Source organism: Falco biarmicus, chromosome 11 (assembly GCF_023638135.1).
Source record: "Falco biarmicus isolate bFalBia1 chromosome 11, bFalBia1.pri, whole genome shotgun sequence".
In the NCBI taxonomy this organism is placed as follows: Eukaryota; Metazoa; Chordata; class Aves; order Falconiformes; family Falconidae; genus Falco; species Falco biarmicus.
The window spans coordinates 3633004-3648524 of record NC_079298.1 but is presented as its reverse complement, the minus strand read 5'-3'; the positions used below and the strand labels follow the sequence as shown (position 1 = coordinate 3648524).

The window sequence follows — 15521 nt, the reverse complement described above, 5'->3', positions numbered from 1 at the left end:
GTCACCAGCTAATGTGAGGTGGTTACAGAGAATAACTTTTCCTAACCCTGCCGTTCACATCCTGTACTACCCCGGTAATGCCAAAGCCCATTGGCCAGCTCCTGATTTCCAGAATTTACTTTTAAGAAGCATTTTCTGATACCTGAATGAGAGGCACCAGGTATAATACACTATTACTATTTAGTTATCTGGCCATACTTGATATTTGTGCTCCACTGAAAATTAGAAAGGTTTCAAGTGTCTTCAATGTTAGTATTTTTCATTAAAGTGTTATTTATGCTCAATTATTCCCTAAAGGTGACTGATGATAGTGCTGCTGAATTTAAAATGCTGTCATTTATAACACCAGCCTGCTAACCATCAACACAAGCCCATGCCGCAAACATGCCACCTCCCTACAGAGTAAGGCATGGCAAATAAGCAAATGCCTAATGCACTGGAAAAGGATGAAAATTATACAGACTTCTTGGTAAAACAGCTAACTGGCAGTAGTTCATTATAACTAAGTTTAAGTAAAAAGTAAGACCTATCACAGCATCTATTTAATTTGCACTCATTCATCATGGTTGCTTGTATCAGACAACAGTGCGAGGGAGTTAGTTACCTGGTATCGAAACGAAGCAATCTTGTTCTAAGATGTACCAACAGGTACATTTTAATCTTTTTATTATTAATTATCTATCTGAATAAAAACAAGAAACATTTTTCAGCAGTGGATTTTACTCTGTTGCCAAATTTATATAAAATTAAAGGCTAGTCTTGCTTTTATTTAAAATCACTTTCTAGCTTTCAATTACTACGGAAGAATGCTTATGCAAACCCACTATTTACCGCTCACAAACGTATTTAGTTTTTTCTCAGAAAAGCACAAGCCCTAAATTTAACCTAATCAAAACTTCCTCCTTTGACATTACAAATTTCACCGATCTTTGATAAAGCTGCACAGAAATACCCGTTTATTTCTATACGCACCAATTTATCTGACCCCAATATTAAATATATAAATATTTTCTGGTGAAAGAGAAAAATTTACTGCTAGGCCACTGGAGATAATTCTGCCCCCCGAAACCCACATAAACACCCTACCACAGTAAACCCACAGCTTTTTACTGCCTGGGCTTTGCGTCTGATCAGAGATAGACCACGTTTAGTTCTAAGAGCTTGGTTTGAATTTACCTGCTGATCCAGTAACTAGAAAGAAGCATTTTGTGTCACTTATAAGAGGTATACAAACACTACCATAGTTGCTGTGCCTTTGTATTTTGAGGCAGAGATCAAAATAACTCAAATTTACTGCTTCCTCTAAAAACCTTCTGAAAAGATATAGAGCATGTACAGAATACCCTGAAATTTTGTAAAAGCTTATTTTAAACGTGCTGCTGCATAAATAAAAAAATATTGAGTACTTGTGTATTGAGAACAGTATGAAAATTTAGGGTATGTGTGGCCGCGTAAGTGCACATACTGCCTTTCTTGCACTGCAGTAACAGAGAACAACAAAATAATCTGTTACTATAGGTTATGAAGAAAGATTTGCTTTTGTTGCCAAGAGAAAGCACTCACTGCACAGTTGACTCACAGGTTTTATTTACACTTGTCTACAGAATCATTTTGCCTTACATTTTATCTAAGCCAAATGAAACCATAATTTTCCTTCTGTCTGTAGGCCTATCATTTGCTAAATTTAAAAACTTTCATCTGTTAAGTACAGCAACAATTTTAGTACAAAGCACAAGAAAAAAACCCAAAGGCTAACAACATAGCATCTATTTATCTGATTTTTACAATTTAGTAGTTGGACTTCGAAGTTGTCAGAGGCACAGTTACAAGACTAACCTGCTCTTGTGCAATCTACACACATATAGCATTGAAATTAGATATAAAAGAAAGCATTAAAGAAGAAACTGCATTTTTTTCTGCAAAAAGATTATCAAAATATTTCTACACCAAAACATTTTTCTTATGTACCAGTCCAAAATAAATGTCTTAATAAAAAAAAAAAAGCGCAGAATGTAGTATTTAAATTTTGCTCCGTTTGTTTTTGTGCAGTTCTTTTAAAAAAAGCAGTGGTCAAATACGGGTTTGGAAGTTTTACTGCTGAAATAAATGCAGGCATATTGCTGTTTGCTTGCTTAAAGAGAAGATTTTCCTTAACATACTTACCTTGTGATGGCAGTGAAGATACTTAACCCTTTCTTAACCAAACGGAGCTCAAGAGAGACCAAATTTTAATGTCATATTGCTAGTAAAACAGATTCAATAAAGCATTTTAAGCCATAAATTATGTTTAAGGGAAAAAGAATGATTGATGAAGAACACATTTAAGATGTCAGAACTTTCTACACACTTTATTAATTCTTTTTAAAAAATATAAATAAAATTCAGATACCTTGAAAATTTTAGTCAGCCCAAAATGAATTTTACGGATGGCCTGCAGAAGCTTCACTCGATTCCAGGAAGCTAGTTCCACATTCCTCCATCTCAAGGGTAGTTCTTAAATGATCCTTCTATAAGAAAGGATCGCAGAGTCCAGGGTCCATGCATGTGAAAATACTACAGCCAGTACCTGCTGCAGAAAGGGCACATGGCTGACTGCAGCAAATAATTTCTAGTGACAGGCACCGGCAGCTATGACACTTGAGCAATGTGCCCAACGTCTCCAACATCCTAGCTTCAAAGGAATGATGTCTAATTCAGTCTCTAAAGAATCATATGATGGACTGGGTATTTAATAGCTATTTCGCACTGAGCACAGCTAAAGAAAGGGGCATCCATCTATACTTTCACTTCAACACAGAAAAATAAAAAATAATTAGACATAAGTACTCACTACTTTCATCCTATGGATAACACCAGCCCTACAGCTATGCTAATCTTTCGTGGTCCCATACGAGCTACATCAAACAAGCTCAGAGTTGGATGCGGAAGGCTCATGGGTTCTTCCTGTATTCCTCAGATACTTCTTTGTAATTGTCACAGGAAGAGCAGAGTTGTATTAGACCGTATCCAACCTGTGCCTGTTCATACATATCAGAGAGCCAGGAATTGAGTAACTGAGTCTTTAAAAATAATAAACCTCCCCTTACTCAAATAATAAAACTTCACACTTCCTCTAGGGAGTTTATGGCTTAAAATGCTACCTCACTTTTTGTTTGATGAATGAACAAAGCTGCAGTTTTCCAGAAAGCAAGGACAGACATGCACCTCTACTAGCAGATTTAGCACTTCTGACCAAGACACCAACTTCTTAAAAATGTCTCATGCACTGACTGGAAATTATTATTTTTTTTTTGAAATGTGAGCTTTAATACATTATTTCTTTTTAGAACTTGTACGGGAACCAGAATGGGAAGATCCAGATGATGATCTGCGGCGTCTGTAAGATATAAATGGAGAAAGCATGCAAAGAAATAAGTTGAAATTAATTTTAGTATCCACTTTGAGTAGTCTGTATCCTATAATGGCTGGAAGCCAAGTATATCTGATAAGGGCCTTATAAGAATATAGAAATAACTTTAAACCACTTTAGGGTAATGAATATTAATTTAATACTAAAAATGTAAACTTAATACTGAAAGTAGAATACAATTTCTAAATGCAATATTTACTTATGAAAATAAATCAATAACATACACATTAACACTTTCACACACTGAAAGAATGGTGACTCAGGTCTTTCTATGTAACATACTCCTAGCAGGAGGAAGTTTCATTGGAAGAGGGCGGGGAAGGCAATTACAGAGGTTTTAATAGGAAGTAAGAGTAGGGGAAGTGAGAAAACTACTTTTAAAATCAGAATAACTGATCAGATTCAGTTCTTTCCCAAGTGAACCTCAGTCCTTCAGAAAAAAAAAATACTTTTAAAATCACACATTTAAATACACCCATTCTTATTCTACATAAACCCAAACCTTTCGGGTGACCGTGATCTCGATCGTCTTTTTTTGCGATCACCAGATGAAGAAGATCTAGAACGACTTCGCTTCTTGCTTCTCTCGGGGGAAGATGATGAACGAGAGCTTGAGTAAGATCTTTTTCTTGGGGTGGAAGACCCCCTGTAGGACCTGGAGCTGGATCTTTATTGATTAAGAAATAAATCAGATTTAATTCTGGTATAACATAGAAAGAACAAAGAAAGAACAAAAAGAGACAGTTTTCATGAACATTCACTACTCTAGTTACATCAGTGTTTCGTCAAATGAATGTGTGGATACTTTAATACTTACTCCTTCGTTATCTGCCAATAAAGACTTCTACTGCCGTGGTACTTTGCTTAATAAATTTTGCTAAAAAGCATTACTTGAGATACAGACCACCAATGGTTTGGAAACCTCTTTCCAGCATTCACCAGAATGACGCATTTTGACAAAAGAGATGGGGACTGGGACAGGAAGTAGCTGATATAAGGCCCTTCCGCAGTAAATTCACAAAGCAAAATGGCTTGAAAACCACAGATGTAATGATGATTTATCCATTAACATGAAGTGAAATATTGTTATTTCACACTGGAGATTTGTAATGTTCATCTTACTGGAACAGTAAAAATGCTCAGAAGGTGTATTTACAAATCTTAAAATAAATTTGGGTAGAGTGTAAGACCTTCCACAACTAAAATAATTAAAAAAACCCTCTTAAAATACAGTCATTTGGGCATTTAAAAAAAAAAAATCATGAAATGAACCAGCTTCATTTACAAGCACTCAAAACTCACTTTGATTATCTAAAAAAACCACAAGGGAAAAAAACCCACCTGTGGAAAAAGAGCTATAAAGTCCTAAACTGTAATTCCAAAATTAATAAACACACCTAACAGGATTATTGGTAGGGTTTTTTTTTTCAGTAAGCTGGATAAAATATTTAGGAGAAAAACCCCAACACCACAGTGTATGCTGTTGGTAAAATATTTTCAGGGTTCTCATTGTGAATAATAAAAGAGTCCTATTCCACACAAGCTAAACCAGGACGCTCTGTTGATGCTGTGTGGCACAAGCAAATAACCCAGCTCAGCTAATGAGTCACTTCAGAGTCTAGTGGGGGGCACAGGCACCCTTTTTCTCTTCCTAAAAGCATGGACTCCATCTTGCGCTGACCCTCATGTGACAATCCATAGCATGTTTCTGCCACCAAAGGATGGCGGCACCATTTGTGATTGGTCTTCCCAACTGAAACTTCCTGATTTACAGTTTTTAGATTCTCTGCATGCATGGAGATGGGACAGTTCTTCATTCCATCGCAAAAGGGAAGCCCTGCCAACAGGATGCCTGTGCAAGGACACCTTAAGGAACTTATGTGCTTTTGTTACTCTTCCCCGCACAGGTCAGTAACCGCTATACAGAAAACGTCAGCGAGCTCAAGCTCCTGTCAGCTTCTCGCATGATTTACTATCAACATTTTTACGCATTCCCCCCGCGTTTATAAAGATAATGGCAGCACTACCTAGTGGAAGTTAGATACATTAAGTTATGACTAAACACAAAACCAGAAGTATAGTGTATTTTCTAATGTTCTTCCACATCAAGTAGCCAAAGTGGAAACCAGCAAAACCAGCAAAAATTACTGAAGCAAGTAAACATGCATTCAAATTCTTCTTCCTCCAAAGTGAAGATCTGTGGCGTCCACTCCTCTAGCTTAGATCAGACTTAAAACTCTTCAAACAAAACCTCGCATTCTCAAGAAATACATCTGTAGTGGCAACAACCTCGTGCAGAGACCCCAGGAATTCTGACTTCCAAGATCAAAATGAGTTAATGTTTTTTGACCGGCATAATTTTACGATGAAATCAACAAGCAGTTGGTTCTTCTGCCCTTTTTTCTCTCTGCAAGGAGAGAGTGCTACCTCATTCACCTTGATTTCGACCCACGAGATCTAGAGTGTTCTCTGGAACTGGAACGAGATCTTGATCTGGAACTGGAAGAACTTCTTGAATGGGACCTGAAACAACACGGAAGATTTTTTTTTCCACTGTCGGACTTGTATTTAACTGACTAACCGCTACTGTTAGCAGCAGAGGCAATGATGCATCAATACAATTCGGACTAGAGTCACTAAAGAAGTGACAATTTCCTCTACTCCCCCAGTATCAGCACAGTACATTTTAAAACAGAAACTTTAACATCGCAAGATGGTCCGTTAAAAAAATTGTAAAGTCAGCTTTTTACCATGTTTCCTAAAACAAAGCACAAAAATTAAACAGGATTGCAGTTATTTGGCAAAATGGACAACTGCGTACCCATTAACTATTTAATGAAATCAATGTCTTAACGTTTAATTTGTGCTTTAACTTGAAAACCATCAGTTAGTTTCTTTGAAAAGCAGAGTAGGAAATAGTATGATTAGCTAGCGCAAATTTTCCCCAAGAAGTTTTCACAAGCATTTTGTAAGCAGTTTCAAGTTTCTGTACAGATTTTCCCCTGCATTAAAAATTCATCAGTAGTTAATTCTTGGCTAAAATATGGACAGATCTAACACTACTTTCAACTGGTCAAAATAATTTTCAAATTTTTCATGTTGATGGATTTTCTTTAAAGCACAAACCACAAAAGATATGTAAAAACAGTAGCAGACTTGCAGTAACCATTGTATAAAGGAGGTATTGCTATCAAATTCCAATAATCTTTTCAGGAAAAACGTATTACATATGCTGTCAATCTCCCAGTTTATATCGTTACCATGTCTTTTTCATTTTACTGTGCCAAACAAAAGCAGCATGAACACATGCCAACTAGAAAATGTATTTAAGCCTTTTTAAAAAGCCACAAAGGAGTACCCACAAATAGCAACTGATATTTCCAATTATTTATCTGTAGCTAGAAGCAGAAAGTCCCACAGAAGATTGAAAGCTCCCTAGCAAATTTCAATTCTGACATGCTACTTTTCACTTCACTGTTAACATTTGTGAATTAGCAAACAAAATTATGGCCAGATGAAGTTCTTCTGACTTCTATGACCTTCCCACCCCTAAACCTAAGAATTGCACTGGAATGCAGCCCACCCTGGTTGTGTACTATCTGCACACAGGACAATACAGCCACTTCCTCAAAGATCTTGCTCCACACCTCACTTCATTTACAAAACCTGCTGAAAGCCGGCCAGCCCAGTCGCTATTATTCACTTATTGCTCCTCCTTGGAACCAGGCAGCAAACACCTGTCTCAAGACGGCATGTGAAGGAGTGGGGAGGCTGACAATACGTATTGCCAAGAATGTAATTTGTCAAAAGAAGAGGCAGCATGAAAAAAAGTGTGACAGCAATGGGCAGAAAGACAGAACGGAGACCGTGGCTGACATCTGCTTAGTATGAGGGTCTGAAGAACATAGGCTGTGATTACAGCAGTGAGAGCAGAGAGGTGCAGTTACAAAGTTAGGAAGATTAGAAGAAACTTGAACTTTATGCATAACCCTATGATCCAGTAGCAATTTGAGGTCTTAAACCTATCAGTATCATCCCTGTATCAACTGTAAGGCAGCTAAAAAGCTAGAACATTACTTACATCACACGATCACAAAATATTTATTGAATTGTTCATGTATTACTGAATTTAAGTAATACTGCAAGATCTTTCATCTACCCAGCAGACATTTGTTGTGGCCCCATGATCAATATAAACCTTTAGTGTTATTCTGGCAACACGTCCACTGTACTTAAAGCTTTGTAGCTTGTCATCAAGCTAAGTTCAAGTTTCTTGTGTTTATTTACATATTTTCCATTTTGTCCTCTCACTGAATCTGTCTGGACTGCATCATCACTGCCCTCTTCTGCCACTTCCTCCCACTTTAACAATACCACCCCTTCTGCTTCTCTCTTCAACAACTCTACTCAAACTTGCTAAAGAAATTCACCCATTGAATCACGTATGGCCCACAAGCCTAAAAATAAAATTGAAAGTAAGTTGTATTTTAGAATTTTTTTAAAGGATTCAATTGAAATATCAACTTGACTAAAACAAGCAACAGGACATATGAAGCCTCCCTACTGAGGAGCCACAGAAGGTAAGAACAGAACATTATCTACCCATGTAAACTCTGTACATAAAATTCTTAACATTATCAAACTAAAACTGTAAGGTAATCAAGAAAAAAAAGTAAATAAAGAAGTTAGATACTGACATTTTGCCTGTCGTTACCCTTGACCTGTACCCGTTTACCTGGACCTAGACCTTGAGCTTGAATGAGAGGATGAGCGCGATGAAGATCGTGAGTGGGAAGATCGAGACTTAGAACGACTGCGCCTATTGGATTTCTTTTTCTTATTAGTGTCCTCTTCTTCACTGGCATCAAGATTATATTTTGAAAGGTCAGCATCATCTTCATCCTCATCCTGGAAAATATGCAGATATACAATAAATACTTAAAAATATTTTGACTGTTTTCTTCAGGTAGTGGTTTTTTATTTATTCTATGGTTTGTTTTGTGCTTTTTCCCAACCTTTGAAAATACTGTTGTCAGTGCAATGAATGAAATCCAAAAATTCTATAAGTAAAGAGTGACTGAAAATTTATATTTCAAAGCAGACTAACAAAAAGCCTGCAAAACACTCATCTAAAGTCCCATTTTCTGTTATTTAATGAAGTTAATGAAAAAACATTCATTTTCACTGGTTAGTTTAAGTGAGTGCCTGGAATAATTTTCAGACTCAAAAATCTTAACTGTAGCATAATTCTGCAGAGACATGTTTCATATGCAGGATTTGGTCACTTCTGTGTAAAAAATAAGCATATACGCTTGTCTCTGCAGGACTGCTGTCCAAAGATATTGACAATCCAATGTGTGACAATCATGTATTTCAGGAAAGATAAAAAAAATTTTCTCTGAATATTTTATTCCGTTTTATAAAAACATAAATCTGACCTGCTTCTAAAAAGCTAAGGATAAAACTCAAGAACATTCCCTTTATATGGCAGCCATAGATAAAGGTTCTAAACAAAGACCTCACAATTTTTCTGATTTCAGATAAGCTTATAATATTTTATGGTTTAAAGAAATTATATGACTTTGGATTTAGAATATTTAGAACAGAACAGAGCTTGCACACATATTTTACAAGAAGCAGCAGGCACCATTATACTGATAGCTACTCCTCCACACTGGTCTAAAGGCAGCTGAAAATACAGACCAATATATCCCGCTACTACTAAACAGCACTGTAGTAACGAATAAAAAATAATGGCTCGAAAAATAACCAAAACCATGCTACCTCATCCAATTTATACTTGGAGAGATCTTCATCCTCATCCTCCTCATCTTCCCCTTCAGATTCTTTATCTTCTACTTCCTTCAGGATAGATGCAGGACCAACTGGTTTCCCTCTATACTTTTTCTTTTTGCGTCCAAACTAGGAAATTTTATTCCATTAGAACACGTTTTAATCAAAAGTAAATTCCAACTGTACTTTCTGATAAGACTTCTATGAAAAAATAAGTACACATCAATTTCAAACAAGATATTCCTCAAAGGGAAAGGAAGTATCATAAAACACCAATTAGCAGCAAGAAACTTTCTAAAGAGATGCTTGTCTTAGATACCGTTAGGATCCACAGACAAGATTAGTAGAAATCTGAATTTAACAACAGTATTTTATATTTGTGTCTATGGGATATCTTTATAAAACAGATGTTGAACATCTGGCTGAAAACCATATTCATGACCCTGAAGCCACCTCCTTAAGAAATTTAACACACCCAGCTTCTACCAGTTTAATTTGAACTCATTCTTAGTTTTTACCCCCCGAAAGACAAAACGGACGCATTTACTTTCAGTTTAAAACTCTGACACAAGCATTTGACAATCAGATGGACCACAATGTATTTCTGACTAGTGCTTTTCCCCACAAGGAAACCAAGTAAAATGTACATCTCCTAAACACACATCACACAACATGTGTCCCTCCGGAGTAATACCTATACCTCATCTTACCTCATCGTACTCCCCGTCTGATTCTTCACGTTCTATATATTCAACATTCTCTCGCTCGTTAAATCCTCCTCCATATCCTTTGAAAGGGGTAAAACAAGACAAGCTCTTAAGCTTAAGCCAAGTTCAGCTACATGAAGCACAAAGTTTATTCTAAACTTTCACAGAGGTTCTGGAAGCTTTCAGTGGATTTATATATATATGTACTGTAAGAATGTAATATGATCTCAAGGGGAATATGAATTGTTCCCACACACGTTTATTAAATACAGTTCCTCAGAAACCTAATAGAGAAAATGGATTGACACATGAACAACACAGAAGCAAGAGCATTTAAAAGAACAGAAAAAAAATATAAAATTCAGGGTTATAGCCATGCTGAGCTTCCCAGAAGAGCTCTGGCAGGGCTGCAGTGCCTGACAATTGCCTTGGTGTGGATAAACACAAGAATGTCTGCAAGGGGCTGGAATAAAAGCTACTGTCCTTGAAGACCAAACCCCCACCTCTGAGGGCAGCCAGATTGGGAAAGCAGACACTGAAACATGAGGTGAGGGCAACACCGGCTAACTGCTTCCCTGGCTGCTGGCGCTGCTGCAGCCTCTGCCACAGCCAGGTTCTACGTGCACACAGCCTCCCTGGTGGCTTCTGGGCATGCCAGCCTGGTCCCCTATCACAATTACGCCGTGACATATACATCTGTATCTCTATATGTATGTGTGTGTCTGTCTCTCTCTCTCCCCTCAAGGTGCAACAGGAGTAAAAGCATCCTGTTGTTGCACCGAATTGTACAACTTCCAAGATTTACCTTAAGAATCTTTCTATTCCTTTTTATAATGTGAGTGGAAAACTTCAATGGCTCATTTTAATTTCCGCTGACTCTGTAATTTACTGCAAGCATGTGCAACATTCTAGGTGTCCTGCATGACTGCACTTTTACTCTGAAGGACACCAGAACTTGAAAAGAAATTATACATTTGAAATATTTAATATAATATTATATGAAATAAAACTAAATATTATGCTTTAATATTCCTTAATACGCTTACAATATCAAATAAGAATACTAAAAAAATACTCTTTTTCCTTCTGAATAATAAGCTCTGTGCTCCTCTCCCTGCTTCTTTTTTTATATGCATTAGTTATACTCTATGTATTAAATTCTCTGCCTGATCCCATTTGCAGTGGTAACAGTATAAATAGCTCCGACCGCACTGTAAGGATATCCTCTGTTCTAGTTACCACCGGGCTCATTGTTAATGCAGGAGGAACTTAAAATGCATCTCAGTGTGACCAAACCTCAAACCTCATTAAGAAATAGCAGTCTAAACTACACAGCCTTCAAACACCACTCTTGTGACTGCTGAGGTCTCTGTAGATGGACGTTGTACATACACTAGACCTTCTGAAGTTTAATAAGATATTGCATTACTCCTCCCAAACAGCTTAGTATCAAAGTTAAATACAGAGGCAGTTTAAGCTGAATATTCATTGACTTTCCAAATGAAACTGTCACATACCTTACACACTACTAAAAGTAATCAGGTCTAAGAACCTACAGATTTATTTACATATCTCCACTTTGCTAGTTCTGCTGTGAAAACAATCCCTTTGATTAAATTACACTGTCAGTTATAAAAAAAAGTTTTTATTACAGTAATTTGAGTATTTTAAAACCATATACATCTTACCTGTCCTTTCTTCCAGTTTAGCATACTTTGGAGTATTACACATATTACATTCCGATCTTCTGGCCCAGTTCACGTTACCACATCTTCAGAGGCAAAAAGAACAAAACAGAAACCAGAAGTATTTAATTTAAAATCAAAAAGCTTAACTGTTGAGGCAATACTTACAAAAACAAAAAAGAAATCATAGAAATGTATTTGCCAAGGTTTAGCAGTGATCGGCTGTCACTAGTACAATTAACCCCATGGCCAACAGTTACCAAGATACAAAGAACTGCAAGAATCAGCATGAGGATGATGACCATACTGGACAAATCAAGGAGAAAGAATTAAAATTAACAAGCAGGTAGGCAGACAATTTAACAGAAGGTTACACAAAGTGTTAAAATTCCTTATTCTCCACTACTGGCACTCACGGCTCTGAGGAGTTAACAAAGGAGTTACCATGGGAATAATGCTTTTGAGCAGTCATTGTCCTACAGCGATGTGTAGCTACAGTTATGTGCTTCTGTTACTGCGTTTCTATCTTAGTGTCCTAAAAGGCCACTCACGCTCAGCCATCCGTAACACTATCATCGGGATGCAGCTCAGTTCCAAAGAGGAGAGGAGGAGGTCCATATAACAGAGCCTAGCCCTGAACTTGGAAAGACATGACAATCCTGGAGCGTGCCATCAAGTGAACTCCCTCAGGCACCGGACCCATGGTGCTGCCTGGGAAACCTGCCCATCTCGTGCTGTATTGGGCTGAACATAGCTAAGTTCTGACAGAAAAAAAATTTCAAAAAAAATCCAGGTTTCACTGGTCAGGCAGCTTACTCAACCAGCAGAAACTGAAATCCTTAAAACTGCTCCAGAAAATGTGAAAGCACCTTTCAAAAAATCAAAGCATTTTATTAAAGTGGTCCTTTTCCAATTTAGATCTTAATATTCTCAATTGCTGGTTTGGGGAAACACCTGAGAATTTAATTATGTGCTAAGCCTTAAAAATTCAGTGAATGTTGACAATAAAATACCATACTGCAACAACGTTGTCACTTCCATTTCTTCTGAACTTTTGTCTTGGCTTATCAAAGAAAAAAAATGAACTTTTACCTGTCTAGTCCTGATTTTTTTAATATCTTTTTCCAGTCATGTTAGTTACGCAACTGTTGTCCAGCAAACAAACATGAATGCTATCCTCACAGCAAAACACTACTAGTGGAGCAGCTGCAAGTTTTGGTCACTTTTCTCTTGCCAGTACAAGCACATTTATACTGACAAGAATTAAGTATCATACTGTGGATGTGCTGTGCGGCTCTAAAGGGAACGCTCTGCATTTTTTTTAAAAGGGCATACGTTTTACACTGCCAGTCGTTAGCACTGAAGAGGCCACGACTCTTTTCAGCAAGTGTCTTTCCTATTTCAGTCCCTCCAGCTTTCATCATTTTGGCTTCTGTCGTTTTTTCTGGAAAAGAAAAAAGCAAACAGTCCTCAAACATCTTGATTCATGATTAATTAAAAAGATGTAATATTCTTTGCTTTTAAAAAAGGCAGAAATAGACGAGGAGGAAAAAACCCTGACACTCACCCCTTCCACATCTGTTACAGCTGGTTCTCCTGGCAAAGTTCACGTTCCCACACCTGGAAACAAACCAGGAGGCCGAAGAGGCCTGTCAGCCCAAGGCTGGGCAAGGCACACACCCCGCGCCCGGAGCAAACGCCTTGCGATTCCCCGCGGAGTGCGCTGCGGCTGAACCACGAGGCTGCCCAGGCCGGGCCCGGCGCTGGGCCGGGGGCCCGCAGCTGCGAACCCCCCGAGAGCCGGTAGCGGCGGCTCCCCCCGGCCCGGTGCTGCCCCGCGGGCCGGGACCGTCCCGTCCCGAGCCGAGCCGAGCCGCGGCCCGCACCCCGCGGCGGACAGGCGGCTGCCCCCCCCGCGCTCACTTCTTGTCGGGACAGATCCAGTCCCCGTCGCTCACGCGGAAATTCTTGGTCGACATCTTGGGCCCCGCCGAGCCGAGCCGAGCGCAGCGCCAGGCGCCGCCGCCGCGGAACAGGCCCGGGGTCCTGCGGCGGGCGGGCTGTCTGCCGCGCCTGCGTCCCGCTGCCGCACTGAGCGGGGCCGCCGCCGGCCGCGGGTTTTCGTCAGGCGGCGCTTCGGCCACCTCAGCGCGGTCGCGGGAAGGGAGCGCGCCGGAAGTGCGCCCCCCGGCGGCCCGGAGGGCTGCGGGCGGCCCGGGCGGGCGGCGCATGCGCAGTGCGCCCCGGCGAGGGCGGCGGCCGCCACGGGCGGGCGGTGGGCGAGAGGGGGCTCCTCTGGCTGCCGGGGGAGAGGGGGCTCCTCTGGCAGCTGGGGAGGGCCTCGCCAGCTCTGCAGCTGTACAGGCCGCTCGTATATCGGCCCTTTTATTACTTACGGCAGTTTCTTTTCCGACAGCAGCCGCTGTGGCTCGGTCACAGCGCAGGCCCGGGCTCCTCAGGAGGAAAGCCTGTGCGGGAATTCCCTTGTGCGCACCTTCGCTTCAGTAAAATAACGGAGAAACCGTCAGTAGCTGATAGACCGTGAAAAACAAATTGCATGAGGCCTCATTTCAACAGACGGGAGAGTGCACGAGGTTTCTCAGGGTGACGGCCCTAATGAAGTCATGTAAGAACATACAGAGTGTTTTTAAGTATGAGTAAGAGCATTGGCATAAATATTCATGTCAGAGTCTTCAAGTAAATCCATTATTTTAGAAAAATACTTTAAAAGTGATGAATAAGGAAACACCCCGTGGCTTGCTGGCACTGGGCACTCGGTTCCTCTTCCAAGCTGCCTCACGCCCTTTCACTTTTCTTTTTGGCCTAGTAATTTGGCAAGATCTGCTGCTCTTGGGTTGACCAGCCTTACCTAATTAAGTACATGTGGTGTGCTTATTTATAGCAAATGTTACTTTCCTGGCAATTTTTATTCCCTTTCCTTCCCGTGCTGTAGCCACATCCTGTGGAAAAATCATCTGGAATCTGGTTGTGGGGCTGGTTTTTATCGCATCTACTCTCCAGGTCATGAGGCAAGACGACAATGTTACTGCTATTTATTTATAAAACTATAAAACAGTTTAAGAACACTGGAAAAATGTGTTGGGGCCTCCGGTTTGTCTGCTGGAGAAGGCTGTGTACAAATTCCCGCTTACAAAATGTCCGTAATAATCAGGAAGGACTAAACCTACAGCAAGAGAAGGTCCCAGGTGAAGGGCTGTGCTCAAATTTTGAACAAGGGCTGTGAAAAATCTTGCTTTTCTCTACCCCCAGAATGAGGAGTACCAGATGAAAAAGACGGTGGCAGGGCAGCTGCTGCAGAGCTCACCAACTGGGCCTGCCTGTACAACACTGGCAGGGCCGGCGCTTGTGTTTGTGTGCACACCCTATTTAAGAAGTGGTGCTTCCCAGGCAGTGCAGCCTGCACAATTTAAAACCTTGATTAGCAATTTTTTCTTCAAAGAACATTCATTTATGCCACTGAATAACCAATCTGAGCTTAAGTGAGGTATCAGAATCTTAGCGCTGTAGTAGATGGCAACGAATCATCTCTAGTCCCTTTGTCAGCACCAATCTTTAAAATGAAGTATAAAAAAGAGAGCTTAAAAAAGCTGGAGAATCCAGTTGCAGCCCAGAGTGCCTGGAAGGATTCACTTCTGCCTTCTTATGACGTTTAGTCAGTACAGCAGGTGGCACTTGAGTAACATACATTTATCCAGGTACTGTTATTGCAGATTAAAAGCCTGCTTTTTATGGAATTTATGGGAGATATTTGAAATATCAACGTATTGATAACTCTATTTAAAAAAATAAAAAAGCATCACTGTCACCATGTATGATTGGCACTGGAAATTGAATGCAAGATTATCTTTGAGTTACACATGGTACAGAACATAAAGTTAGCAAGGTGCATCAAGATCATGTAGTATG

The 15521-nt window shown here is 39.7% G+C and overlaps 1 protein-coding gene across 2 annotated transcripts; it reads right to left on the bottom strand.

Annotated features, from left to right (window-relative positions):
* Positions 1-1565: 1565 nt before the first annotated feature.
* ZRANB2 (zinc finger RANBP2-type containing 2) lies at positions 1566-13668 on the bottom strand. 2 transcript variants are annotated; one of them, XM_056355970.1, is made up of 10 exons: positions 13518-13668; positions 13162-13214; positions 12930-13038; positions 11598-11680; positions 9913-9989; positions 9194-9331; positions 8145-8317; positions 5846-5932; positions 3912-4076; positions 1566-3376 (listed from the first exon to the last, which is right to left on the bottom strand). In XM_056355970.1, the coding sequence occupies exons 1-10, from the start codon at positions 13571-13573 to the stop codon at positions 3313-3315; spliced, it is 1005 nt and encodes a 334-aa protein (XP_056211945.1). In that variant the 5' UTR covers positions 13574-13668; the 3' UTR covers positions 1566-3312. The 2 variants fall into 2 exon arrangements, with proteins under 2 accessions (XP_056211945.1, XP_056211944.1); XM_056355969.1 differs by having other exon boundaries at positions 13162-13226; positions 13518-13655.
* Between the last annotated feature and the right edge of the window lie 1853 nt (positions 13669-15521).